The 14,604-nt window shown below is 40.5% G+C and overlaps 1 protein-coding gene across 1 annotated transcript in view; it reads left to right on the top strand.

Moving 5' to 3' along the window:
* Window positions 1-4,080: 4,080 nt before the first annotated feature.
* The window catches only part of LOC118839272 (protein mono-ADP-ribosyltransferase PARP14-like), a 75,636-nt gene continuing 65,112 nt past the window's right edge, over window positions 4,081-14,604 (top strand). The window contains exons 1-2 of the mRNA XM_036746721.1: window positions 4,081-4,437; window positions 12,678-12,808. Coding sequence (XP_036602616.1) covers window positions 4,248-4,437; window positions 12,678-12,808 — 321 coding nt within the window. The 5' untranslated portion in view covers window positions 4,081-4,247. The remainder of the gene's footprint in view (window positions 4,438-12,677; window positions 12,809-14,604) is intronic.

Here is a 14,604-nt window from a genome sequence, read left to right as displayed (position 1 = left end):
AAGAGCAGAGGGCCTAGAGGACCATTCAGGAAGGCATTTGGAGGTTATATGTTCAAGTTATTAAACAAATATGTCAGGCTTTTGTAGGATTAATGGGATATAAGATCTTCCCCATCCATTAATAGGCCTAATTGACAAATGTGTTCAATCAGAGCTGTGATACATCCTCAGTCACATAGAGCCCATTGGGGAAGGAACTAAGGAAGGGCTTGCTTACCAGGAGGCTTGTTTGTAGGAAGGCTTACACACCTTTTGGTACTACCATAATTAGGCACTGAGTCACAAGGGTTGTGATTCCTTTTGGCTCTGAGCCTATTAGCTAAAATTGTATGTGTATACTTTGTTCAGACACTTGCAGCCCTATCTGTTGATCTCTGTGCTAATTTCTCTGCTTATATTTTCTCTGATTCTATTTTTCCATGTTTGGGGTGCTGACCTTTCCCTTGAAGTAGTGAATGTAAACTAAGATTGCTGACCCCTTTAAAGTTGCTTTTATTTAGAAAAGCAACAAGCCATCCTGGGTGTGCCATGGTACTTGTTGTTACAGCTTGCTGCTTCAGAATGCTGGACACTTAACAATCCTCAGAATAATCCAATTCAACCAACATGTATTAGGAGTTGCTATGGCTAGGCACTGTGCCAGCCACCAAGGATACAAACCCAAAAATAACACAGTCTTTGCTCTCAAGAGGGGCCCAGTGGGCATCAGAGAGGAAGAGAGATATGGAGGAAAGTTGCTGGGGGAAGGAAGAAATATGATGTTCCAAACCTTCCTTGTTTCCCTCACACTCCCACAGCACCCCTCTCCTATTCTCTCAGCTGAAGACTTTTCTCTTTTCCCACACCCTGACTTTTCCTGACACCCCTCTAATATAATTCTTCCCTGCTAGCTTCTCCTTCACTTAAGTCTCTGATGAAACAGCCCTTCTCCTGGTCAAGACCTAACCATCTTCATACACCCTTGATCCTATCCACTCCCCTATTCTCCAGGTGGTGACACCACCATCTCTAATCTCTCTAAACTTCCATTTCCCCCATCTGTTAATTCTTTCCCTGCTGCTTATAAGCATGCTCACAGTCTCTTCACCTCATCCTCAAAACGCTCTCATTATGTTGTACCATCCCCACTAGCTGTCTTTCCTTCCCTCCTCTGCTCAATTCCTTGTGAAGACTGTAGATACAAGACAGATTCCCTTTCTCTTGCTACTCATTTATAATCAAAATATGGCTCCTTGTTTCATTGTTTAACTGAAATTGCTTTCTGGAAAGTTACCAATGAGCTCTTCCTTAACAAATCTAAAGACATTTTAAAAGTCCTCAACCTTCTTGACTTCTGCAATATTTGACCCTGTTGATCATTTTTTTCCTGCTAGGTATTTTCTCCTCTCTAGACTTTTATCACACTGCCATCTCTTAATTCTTCTCCTAACTCCCTGACCCGTCCTCAGTCTGGATCCTAATTCTTGTCCTGCCCGGTAGGTATGTGTCCCTCAAAACTCTATCTTGAATGCTCTACTCTCTTCTCGATATTATTTCGCTGGGTAGTTGTATCCTTAGCTCCCTTGGATCCAATTATCATCCATATGCTGGTGATTCCCAAATTTTACATATACAGCCTTGGTCTCTCTTTGGGGCTACCATTCCACAGCACCAACTTCCTTTTGGGCCCAAATGCCCCAAAGGCATCTCAAATTCTATATGTCCAAAACATAACTCATTACCCATTTGATAAATTTATATTTGCTTATACATGAAACAGCACACACCTTATAAAGATATGTATGTGCGTATCCTATTGCCTGTAATACAGCTGTTTTTTTTTCTTTTTTGTTAGGGGATGTATATGTGTGTTGGTGAGGAGTATATATTAGTGAATGAGTAATACCTTTGCTATGACTACATAATGTGAAGGCTCAAATTTAAAACTGGAAAATTTAAAAAAACTTTTCCCCAAGATCTCTTTTTTTATTTAAGATGCCCTTCTCTCTCACCAATTGAATTTGAAGAAAATATTAGAAATACTGAATCATGGTTTTAAAAAAAGAATTTGAATAAAATGTCTAAGATAAGTTGTTCATTACATTTCTGCTATTACGTGGGTCACAGGGAACAAATTACTTCATCATTGGTCTGCTCTGAGTTTTCTTCCTAATCCACACAATCAGGATCATAATACTTATGCTAACTACCTCAAATGTGGGGGTTAAGTGTCAAATGAAATAATAAATTTTAAAATTATACTTTTGTCAGCATGATGCTGAAAGGCAGGCTGACATAGGGGACATAGGGGCCAGTTTAGACTGAAGAAGACCTGGATTAAAGTCTTCCCTCAGTCTCTTACTAGGTCTATGACAAAACCAGGGAGCCTCAGTGCTCCAGGGACCTATCTAAATTACACCCATGCATTTACATGAGGAGAACAATTTCCCACACTAATGAAATCATAGGGACCAGAAGAAAAAAAATAAAAACCTTTGAAGCATTTTTAAGTTATTCCCCTATATTGACTGGTGTGTGGCTTTTATTCTCTTCCTCCTCTGCCCCCCCACCAAGGATTTTTATACAATGGAATACATAGAGTTTTACGTGAAAGTGCTTATCATATGCAATGTTCATTCCTAAACACAGAAGACAAGTGGTACAACACAACTTCATTCAAGAGAACATTTGTCATTGTTAAGTCTGGCCAACTCCTCAAAACTCTATATGGGGTTTTCTTGGTAAAGGTCCTGCAGAGGTTTGCCATTTCCTTTTCTAGGTCCTTTTACAGATGAGAAAACTGAGGCAAACAGAGTTAAGTGACTTGCCCAGGGTGACATAGCTAGGAAATATCTGAGACCAGATTTGACAGATTTGAACTCAGGAAGATGAATCTTACTGACTCAAGCCGAGCACTCTGCACCACTCTGCTGCCCCTCAAGAGCAAGACATAGTTCGGTTTCCTGGAGGAACTGACATTTTTGCAAGAGAAGGAAGAAATTGCTCTGGCCTTGTTTTTGATATTTTTTTAAATACCGGAGACTCCATGGATATACTCCTCTCCTCAAACAGATCTCCAAGGAACAGGAGTAAACACTATCAGAAGTACACCCTCATTTGTTCCTTGACCTTATCAATATTTAACCTATGAAATTTCCTCGAAGGCCCAGGATGGGGAGTGAGTGACAAGGACAAGTGGGGATGAGGGTGACAGTGCTGACTCTGCAACCCAATGACCTGCCTTTGAAAGTCACAGTTCAGGTCCTTAGTCCCAGAGGCAGCTAGGTGGCGCAGTGAAGAGAACACTGAGTCTGGGGTCAGGAAGACTTGAATGCCCATTCAACCTCAGACACTAGCTGTGTGACCCTAAGGAAGTCACTTAACTTGTTTCCTTCAGTTTCCTCAAATGCGAAGTGGGACAATAACAGTACCTACCTCAAAAGGGTTTTCAGGATCAAATGAGATATTTGTTAAGCACTTAGGGCAATGCCTGGTAAGCGCCACTGAAATGTTTATTCCCTTCCCACTGGGACTTTCTGGGAGTTATAACTTCTCAGAGGCTCATTTCCCTCCTTTTTAAAAGCACGGCGTTGAACTAGCTAATCTCTCAGGTCTCTTCTACGTCTAAATCTACGATCCTACGAGACTAAAGCTTTGGGGCTGAAAGGTGCTCCTGGCTGGCCTGGTAAAGCTTGGAATTCAGAACGAGAGTCTCCCAATAAATACGCGCTGTCTTTTTAAAAAGGAGACATGAATTGGTGCTTTTCATGGTTTCGAGTTTTCTGGAATTTTGACAGCTTTATATGTGAATTCCTTGCCCCCAAAGGAGACCCTGAAAGCAGAGCTGACCCCAGTTTCCAAACGCTGTCTCATCAGCCTAAATGAAGTGAGCAGGGGGGCCGGGGCGGGGAGACTGGAGAAGGTGCTTCTTGACAGGTCCAGGATGGTCTGTCTTCCCTCCCGCCAGAGGACCCCAGCACAGACAGCCTTTGCTTACCTGAAATAGCGTCGTCTGCAACACCCAGAGAAATGGATTGTGAAAGTAGAGGGATAAGAAAGGAGCTTTGGGGAAATGAAACTGAAACTTTGCAAGCCATCTGGGGCGGGGCGAGGGTGGGGTTGGGCGACGCTGGGCTCAGGAGCCAGGAAAGAGTGCTGACTGCTCCCTTGCTTCTGCCCTCTCTGCTCCTCGGTTACTCGCCTCCGGAGCCCATCGAACAAGCATCGCAGCCGCGGCACCTCGACTCACGAGATCCGACCCAGCTTTGATGGCCACTGGAGGCTCTACCCACAGTCCGCCTCACCGGGTCCTGGTCCAGGTGTCCAAGTTCTGCTCTGGATTGGAGAGGAAACTGCAAAAGTATTTCCAGAGCCCGAGGAAGTCCGGGGGAGGCGAGTGCACGGTCAAAGCCGGCCCAACCGAAGGCACTTTCTGGGTAGAGTTTTTGGAAAGAGAAGGTGAGTAGGAAGGGTCTGGAGGAGCCGCTGGACAGAGACCAGCGTGGGAGGAAGGGCTGCGGCGGGGAGACGGGGTGAACTGGGAGAGGGCACCGAAGTGGAGGCCAACCTGAGCCAGGAGAAGGGGCACTGGAAAGCAGGACTTGCATTAATAATAATAGCTTGCACTTACGTAAATCCTACTGTGTGCCAGGCACTGTGCTACGATCTTTACAAATATTGTCTCATTTAATCCTCGAAACAGCTCTGGGAGGTAGGTGCTATCATTATCCCCATTTTACATTTGGGGAAACTGAGGCAGAGGCTAAGTGGCTTGCCCGTGGTCACATAACTACTAAATTTCTGAGGCCACATTGGAACTCAGTTCTTCCTGACTCTGGCCCCAGCCCCACCTAGTGTCCCCTATTGAAGATCTCTTCTGAGGGTTTGCTTCATTTCACTGGGGTTGGAATGAGGGCTCTCTCTCATCTTCATTCAGGAACTCAGGGTTACCACCAAAGGACGGTGAGGAATCCATCCCCTTTTTTATCAAGTCAATATACATTTATCATAGTTATGTGGTTTCACCTCCTCCATGTTGTTAGAAAGCCAGAAATCTCCCCACAATACCACCCTTCATCCCACAAACTCTTTCTTGAAAGAAGGTGGCTAAGGCACCACGGTGGAAAAAGAGAACTCCCAATTGAGGGGGACCTGAGTTATTGGGGGGTGGGGTAGAGGGTGAAGAGGAACCAAGATTATGTCTAGATCATCTGGGTTCTCACTATCCACTGTGTTCCCCAAAGTTTGACTGAGTGAGCTGGACCCTGGATTTTCCCAGGATTGATTTACTACCCCTTGTCCTTCATATACACCATTATCTGGGGTTCAGGTTCAGTGAAGCTCCAGCTATAAGTAATGAGGAAGTAGAAGAGAAAACATAAACTTTTACTTACCTCTACATTAAGATGCTGAACACAGTGCCAGAGTACAGAAGAAGCAAAAGCAGACAATGAAGCTAAGAAATATTGTAGAACAGCCAGGACCTATTATCCATGGTATTATGTTAACAAAACTGAGAACACAAAAGAAGTAAAGGAGTATCTTCAAAAATATAAAATATTCAAATGAACACAAGGTCAAATAGAGACCTGACACTAAAAGTAAGTTGGATTCTATCATTATTCCGATTTTACAGATGAGAAAACTGAGAGTGAAAGGTTAAGTCTTTTGCTGAGGATTATACAGTAAGGATCTGAGGAAGGTTTTAAACCCAGTTCTTTCTGACCCCCAGGTCCAGAAACCTGTCTTACTATCTCTTCGATTCTAGTAATATTCAACAAATACTTGTTTAAGTATTAGTGTACCAACAATGAGCAGTAATAGGTTGTGACAAGTCACTGGCACAGGTTTAAGCATTTCAAAATCCCACCCAGGTGCTCTCTGTTGTTGTTTTTTTTCTTATTTGTAGTCAACAGGCCTCTCTTGTAGCCCCCATCAATCCTTGGGATCCAGAGCCTTTCTTCCTGGTCTACTAGAATTCCACCCCCCATGACTTCTTCCTTGCTCTTAGATGGAAAACATTCTCTTTGCTGATATTTGGGTTGTGTGTGTGACAGAAAGCCCATTTTATAGATCAGGAAGATCTATAATCACAGTAGAACTCCAACTGTGTCTAACCAGGATTTTTGTCTTTAACAACTGCACGTTCCAAGGGATAGCTACTGCTAGTCACAGACTCAGCTTCCAGAAGCACTTGGATCCCAACACCCCCCACAACCATCTCCTCCTGGTTTCAGTGAGAATAAGTCTTTCTTTCCCCCATAATTCAGAGAAAAGGGGGAGTTTTCAGGAAGAACAACATAACGAAATTTTAAAAAGAATAGAAAAGCTCATTTTACTCATTTTTCTTTTCCTAAGGTAGCAAAAACTTTAGCCACAAATTGCCTTTCTGTAACTCTATCTGAAGAACTACAATTAAGGAAGGTCAAAGGAGCATGGATTTACTGATACAGTAGGAGCCTTAGAAGTCCCCTAAATTCAAACTTCTCATTTTATAGAAACCCAGAAGGGTTAAGTGACTTGCTCAGGGTCATATGACTACCAAATGTTGGTCTACTTATTCAGAGTTCTGTCCATCTTCTGAACATGCAGTGTTGAAAGAAGGAAGGAAGAGAGGGAGGGAGAAAGAAAGAAAGAAAAAAGAACAGAGGGAGGGAAGGAAGGAAAGGAGAGGGGAAAAAGAGGAAAAAGAAAGAAGAGCAAGAGAAAGGAGAGAAAAAAGAGAGAGAGATTATTTCTTCCTAGAACTCTCTCCTCTTATGCTTTCCAGTTTTCCAGTTTCCCTCTTCCTGTCCTTGAGTGTCTCATTTTCCTTTCTTCTTCTAGCTTTTGTCTCTACGTACCTTTCACCCTCCTCTTCCTGTTTCTCCTTTCTGGTACTCAGTTTTCTCATCCATAAAATCAGGGGTTTGGAGGAGTCAATCTCTGGAAAGTTCCCTGAACATTCTAAAAATTTTAAGAGTGTATGATTTTATGAATGTTTTCAAAAATCTATCCCAATCATAAAGTTGCAAGATTGGTACAAGTATACAACATAGGTTCCTGCTCCTGTGACTTGGTCCTATATGTTCAGGCAGGGGAAGGAATGGTTTCTGTCCGGAAAGTTGGAATGGAGGAAGTTATAGAAATTCTGAGTCCTGCAGTTATATTTGCATTTAACTCACATGTTCACTTTATTTAATTGGGTTGAAGTCTTTGGGCTATTAGCATTCCCTTAGTTCAGTTTTGATATTGGTTGAAATGAGGCACTTACATTGAACATCAACACAAGGAAGTTTGCTCTGTGTAACAGAGCAAGGGTCAGGGAAATGCAGGTCTAGTCCCACTGAAACTTCCGGCTTCTGGCCTCTGAACTTTCTTCGTAATACTACAGATTTCACTCCCTACTTTGTCCTTAGTGCCCTCCACTATGTCTGGTTAGACAAGTCTATGTTACCAAACCTCCTTATGAAGCTTGGTTTAACAAACTCTAGAGCATTGAAAAGAGAACAATATGTTGGAAAAAAAACTAGCAGAGGAATTGCATAATAATTAACATTTTTAGGAGAGAAGATCTAGAACGGACAAAAGTTACAACTCAAATTTAACTTATTTAATACCTGTGTATCATGTAACTTAAAATGATTGACTACGAAGTTTCATTCCCAAATTAAAGAGCAAACAATAAAAATGTAATGGGGGGGTGGAGGAACCACATCTTTCCACTGCCACCTTTTTACATAAAAAAACAGGTTTAAATCCCAGCCTTGCCACTTAATTATCACATAGGGTGATTGACTTGGAGGGGTGGCAGAGGCAGAAAAGACTCCTGCAGAAAGTAATATTTTAGCTGAGTCTGGAAGGAACCAGAGAAGCTAGGAGGCAGAGGTGGGAGGGAGAGGGCTTCAAGCATGAGGAGCAGCCAGGGAAAGGCACTGAGTCAGGAGATGGAGGGTTGTGCTGAAGAAACAAAAAGGCTAGTGAAACAGGACAAGTAAAAAGAGGGGAGTAAAGTCTGAGAAGAGTGGGAAGGTAGGAAGGGACCAGGTTGTGAAGGTCTATAAAAGCCAAACAGAATTTTATATTTGTCCTAGAGGGAGTTAAGAGGGAGCCATTAGAGTTTATAACAGGGGAGGGTGACATGGTCATCTGAGCTTTAGGAAGATCATTTTGGCAGCTGGGTGGAGATTGAACTGGAGTGAGGAAGAGTCAGAGGGTGGGTAGAACAACCAGCAGACTCTGACAATAGTCCAGATGTGAGGTCTTGAGGATCTACACAAGGGTGACAGTTGCCATGCGAGTAGAGAGAAGGAGTGAGGGGTGCATGAGAGATGCTATCAAACTAGAATGACAAGACTGGACCATTGATGGGAAGTTTGGTGGCTTGCAAATGAGGAACTGGGGATAATACCTACGTTGTGAGCCTGAAGGAATGCTGGTGTTCTTGACAATAATAAGGAATTTCAAAAAGAGAAAGTGTTTGGGTGTAAAGTTGAGTTTTATTTTGCACATGGTGAGTTTGAGATGCATACAGGACATCCAATTTGAAATGTCTGATAGGTAACTGTTGATATTAGGCTGAGGAGTCTAGAGAGAGGTTAGGGCTAGATAAATAAATCTGAAGATCATGTGCACAGGGACGATAATTAGCCCATGGGATCTGATGAGATCTCCAAGTGAAATAGTACAGAAGGAAAAGAGGACCTTGGGGGACATCAAGGTGTGATCTGGAGGAAGATCCAGCCAAGGAGACCGAGGAAAGGTCAGATAGGTAGGAAGGGAATCAGAAGACAGCTGTGCCATGAAAGACTAGAGAGAAGAGAGTACCCAAGAGAACAGAGTGACCAACAGTGTCAAAGGTTGTGATTTTAAAAGGATGAGGATTTAGAAAAGGCCATTAGATTTGGCAATCATTGGTAAATATAGAGAGCAGTTTCAATTGAGTGATGAGGGTGGATGCCAGATCTCAGATGGTTTAGTAGAGAGTGAGAGGAAATGAAGGGGCCGCCCCAACTGTAAGCTTTCTGACTGTCAGAACACCTTGTTTAAGTACCTCCTGTGTGCCAAGCACTGTGTTCTAGTTTTCTAGAACTTAGATCAAGTGAGGAGGGTTTTTAAGGGAAAGAAGAGACATGATCATATTTGGAGGCATGAAGGGACCTATGACCTGATTGATGTGTTGGTTTATTTTGTTGAATTGACTTTTGTTTTTCGGTTTGTTTATTTCTTTGTTTCAAGATAGGGCAAAACAACATTTATTGGCAGAGAAAAAAGCCAAAATATAGGGAGAAATTAAAGATGAAAGAGAAAGTGGAAGTTCTGGGTGGAGTACAGTTGAAAGGAGATTGGAGGGATCAGGATGTCCAGTTTACAGTGACATCAAAGGTGAAAGGAGAGAGTAAGAGAATTAATGGAAGTTTTGAGGTGGAGTTGAGGAATGACGAAGATTATGGAGGGAGTAGGAATCAAGATAGAGCTGAGGGTTAGTTCCAGAAAGGAGAAGGTTGGACATAACCCTTATGAAAAGCATGTTTGGGAAGCTAAGAGAGGGGAGAAACTATTTGGCCTGTAGCCATGAGGGCCTAATTGCTGTTGAGTAGCATACATTTATAGTAGATTAATTCAGAAACTATTTTTAATTAAAAAGTATGCTACTAACAAACATTAAAAACTAACATTTCCATGTACCTGGTAGAACAGAAAAAAGAAGATTGTGCCTGAAATTTCAAATTTCTGTTATTTAGAGCACATTTAATAGGTAATTTTCAAAGCTATTCTGCTTGTCTGTGATTCCTTCTGGATTTCCTTCAATAATACTCTTTTTTTAGCTCCCAACTTCTTCCACCAAACTGAAGAAAAAAAGAAAAAGAAAAATCTTTGTAACAGATATGCATGTCCAAGCAAAATGAATTCCTATATTTGTCCTGTCAGAAAAATACATTTTTTCATATTTTCACTTGAGTCCATCATCTCTGGCAGGAGGAGGCCTTCTGGAATCATGATTGTCATTGCACTGATCAATATTCTTAACTCTTTCAGAACTGTTTTTCCTTATAATGGTGTTATTATTATATAAATTATTCACCTGATTCTACTCATGTCACTCTGTGTCAGTGCATATAAATCTTCCCAGTTTTCTCTGAAACTATCTATTTTATCATTTATGTTTCTTGATGTCTCATGGAGTCATCACCTCCCACTACTCCAGTTCTAATTTGTAAGAAACTATTTTCTTCATGTATTTTTGTACCTCTTTTTTAATGTGGCGAGTTCTCTCTCTTAAAGTGTTATTTTCTTCATTATTTTTGTGCCTCTTTTACCAAGCTATTAATTGTCTTTTCATATTTTTCCTACATTGCTCTCATTTCTTTTCTCAGTTTTTCCTACCACTTATTTTATTTATGTTTAAGCTCTTTCAAGAATTCTTGTCTGGCTTGTGTACAATTCACATTTTTCTTTGTGGCTTTGCTGGTACATGTTTTCACATCATTGTCTTCTTCTGAGTTTCTGTCTTGATCTTCCCTGTCACTATAATATGTTTTTATGATGGGGCTCTATTATTGTTGTTTGTCCTTTTTTCCAGCCTATTTCTTGACTTTCAATTTTATGTTACAGTTGGTCTCTGTTCCCAGAATGTAGGGGTCAAGGCACTATCCCAAGCTTAAGGCTTTTTTACATAGCTGTTTTTAGAACTCATATTGGGGGTTTGGGAAGTTTTGGTACATCCAAAGTGGTGTCATCTAGGAACAGATGGACTCACTGCTTCCTTGCATCTGGAATCAATACAGCTCCTCACTGTCCCTGCTCCCTTAAGACAGCAAATGCTTTTCTCCTTCTAATAACAGTGACCCAGAAGTGGGTATAAGCAATGGAGTTGCCAGCAGTGCCTTGTCTTGTACCTAATGATAGCACAGAGGTCCTCTGTACAGTCTCTTTCTTACAAGTATTCTGATTTCCTGACTGTCTGCAGTTTCAGAGCTTCCAATGTAGATTTTAGGCCATCCCCCACCTCAGTGTCACAGACCTGTTCTTCTTACCTCCTATGTTGTCTTGTGCTGAGGAAATATCTCACCAGAACCTATTATTGGCTCTACTACTCTCAAATTTGATTTGAGGTGTTATTAAAGTTGTTTGGAGGAAAATATTGGGAGAACTTAGCTGCTTCCTCTACTCCACCATCTTGGCTGTGCTCCCTGAAGCTCTCACTTAGTTCCCTTTCATCATTTGTGACAGCACAATATTATGCAATTAAATATATATGTATATATGTGTATGCACATATATAGATATAAATGTATATAATATATATAATTTGTTCAGGCTTTCCCCCAGTTGATGTTCATCCCCAGAGTTTCCAATTCTTTGTCACAAAAAAGAGCTTCTATAAATACCTTTTGTTCATAAGGGTCCTTTTCTTCTTTTTTTTGATATCTTTGTGGTATAGGCTTAATTGTATTGCTGGGTACAATGGTGTGCACAGTTCAGTGACTTTGCAGATATAAAGTCTTATTCCTTTCCAGAATAACTGAACCAATTCCCAGTACCACCAAGAGTCAGTCAATATGCCTGTTTTCACACATCACCTCCAATATTTGTCATTTTCTCTTTTTCTCAACTTTGCCCACCTTGGGGGTACCTAGTAGAACATTGATGTTATTTTCACTTGACTTCCTTTCTAAAGGAATGGATGAGGGTTGTCTTCTCATATCACTTCTTTGGGCCCAACAAGATACTTTGAAACTCAATTATGTAGAGCTACTCATTCTTCTGAAGAACATCATAAATTCAGCATATAACTTTCACATCTCTTCTGCTCATCTGATTCCCTCTGTTTGTTACATTCATTTCAGTTTTTGTGGTGGTTGTTCTTTCCACTTTATATTGTCATAGTCATTATATATCTCTTTTTTCTTGGCTCTGCGTTCTCCACTTTACCTCAGTTCATGTCTTCTTGTGCTTCTCTGTATTCTTCACATTTGTCATTTCTTATAGCATAGTAATATTCCATTAATTCATATACCACAATTTGTTTACTCATTCCCCAATGGGCATCTACTTTCTTTTCAGTTCTTTACTGCCACATAAAGTCCGTGCTGTTCTGGAGTCAGGAAGACCTGAGTTTAAACCCAGACTCAGATGCTTGTTAACTGCATGACCTTGGCCAGTCACTCAATCTCTGTTTGTCTTGGTTTCCTCACGTGTAAAATGGGGGTGATAATGGCAGCTAACTCCCCGGGTTGTTACAAGGACCAAATGAGACAATAATTGTGAAGTGCTTAGCATAGTGTCTGGCATACAGTAAGTGCTACGTATATGTTAGTTACAATCATTATTACTATTGGAATGTATGTCTAATTGACTTTAAAAGAATGGACATTTTAGAATGTTGTTGCCTTTTTAATAATGACCAAGTTTAATTTTGAGAAAAATTGAGAAAATACACTCCCTTCCTTTCTTTACAGAGGACAATGGGTATAAAATATTGTACGTATCATGAGACACAGTTTGTTGATTTTGTCAAACTGCTTTTTCCCCCTTTTAATTTTTCATTCATTGTTATAAAATGTGTTTCACTGGATAAAGAAGGGAGAATGACATTTAGAAACATAGCTGATAGCAAAGCAAAAGATATCAATAAAAATAGGCCCCAAAACCAGTACAACAGTTTTCCTTTTTAAAGATTACCACATCATAATCTTGCTTTCACCCGTATTTTTCAGCGAGGCAACAAGTCCTGGAGAGAGAGAACCATGAGTTAGAATTGCCAGGAGAAGAAAAGTTGAAGCTCACTGTCAGATTGCCTACAGCAAAGGATGTGGATGAAGGCAATGAAGAAGAAATCCCTACAGAAGTAAATATATCTTACAAATGATACAAAGGAAGTTGGGTATTTTTTCAGGCGTTTGGGGTGGGGTTCACTACCTGGAAGCAGGAGAAAGATATGAAAGAGAGAAGTGTGAATTCTTGGCCATGTTGAAAAAAGCAAGTGCTTAAGGGGTTAAGAAGCTAGAACAGTGTCTTAGAGGGAATAGAACACTAAGACCAGCACATTCCTTGGTCCTTCTCAGCCTCCTAGAATCCCTGTCTTCTTTCAAGGCATAGCTCAGGTGCCACCTCATAGACAAGGCTTTTCCTGATTCCCACCCTCCTTCCCCCACGTGTTAGTTGTCCTGATCTCTTAAAATCACCTTGTATTGTTTAGTATCCATTTTGTATTTACTTATTCCTCTTTTATCCTCCCAGTAGAACATAAGTTTGATGGTAGGAACATTTTCTTCTTCATATGCTGAGTACCTAGACACCTTACACAAAATAAGTGCCTAATATGCTTGTTGAACTGAAGGAGCTCCAGGTGGGATAAGTATGTTTAGAGGAAGGAGAAAAGCAATGACTATTATAATTTTCAAACCCAGAACATGTATGGAGAACAGCCTATGGGGCATTCAGGTGAATTCAGTTCAATTCAATTTTTAAAACTGTATTTCTGTTTTTCAACTAACAAGCATTTATTTTTCTCTCCCTTCTCTTCCCCATTAAAGAAGAAAACAAGCCCCTTGTAAAAAATTCATAAACCAGCAAAACAAACTCCCATGACAGTCAAGATGGCTGAGTAAAGAAAGAAGTGCAGCATAGTCAGTAAGAGCTAAGTTCAAATCCAGCCTAACACTTGCTACCTGGCAAGTCACTTAACCTCCTTGAATTTTTGACTTTAATATTCCTGAGACTTTTCCTGTACAGTTTTGTACAAGGAAATTATGGGTGGATTTTTTATCTCTTTATTTAGACTTCTGGTTCTACAGATTTGAACAGTTTTGACACAAATGAATATTCTTGAAAAATGATGTCCAGACATTTCTAGTTCTATTTTTTTATATTGGGCATCATAACTTTTCTATTTTTTCAATATTTTGGTTTTGTTCTAACCCAGCTGTCCCATGTCAATATTACCTTCACTTTCATTGATTGTAGGTTTCATAATAATAATTGCTAACATTTATTTAGCACTTACTATATGCCAGGCCCTGTGCTAAAACACTTTACAATAATTATCTCATTTAATCCTCACAACAACCCTAGGAGGTAGGGACTGTTATTACCCCTATTTAACACATGAGAAAACTGAGGCAAACAGAAGTAAACTGACTCTCCCAGCTAGAAAGTGTCTGAGGTCAGATCTGAACTCAGGCCTTCCTAATTTCAGGTCCAGCCCTCTATTCACTGTGCCACCAACTGTTATTTCGTGAAGACTTACTACTTTCTCTTCCAATTCTTTCAGAGCTTTAAAAACTTTTTTTTTATTATTTCTGGCTTCATTTCTGTTAGGTATTTATGTAGTTAGTTAGTCCTTGTGGAAAATTAATTTATTCATTTGAATCTCTGATAGTCTTTCCTTTTTGGGGGAGGAAATATTTATATTTGCAATAATTTTTATCCTGCTCATATTTTATATTTGATTTACTCATCTTACCAGATCTAATTCCGCAATAAGAGCTTAATGCCAGCTCTACCCTGTTGTTGGGCTTTTGGATGATGTGGCCTATTCTGCTTAGTCTTCCTCTAGGTCACCTGGGTTTTTGTACTGTCCTCCACTTTCTGGAGGCTGACCCTCTCCCCAACCCCTCCCTGGGTATTTGAGATTCACATCAT

This window comes from Trichosurus vulpecula, chromosome 2 (assembly GCF_011100635.1).
Source record: "Trichosurus vulpecula isolate mTriVul1 chromosome 2, mTriVul1.pri, whole genome shotgun sequence".
Taxonomy (NCBI): domain Eukaryota; kingdom Metazoa; phylum Chordata; class Mammalia; order Diprotodontia; family Phalangeridae; genus Trichosurus; species Trichosurus vulpecula.
The sequence above is the reverse complement of the archived record's forward strand: the minus strand, read 5'-3'. Positions and strand labels throughout refer to the sequence as shown.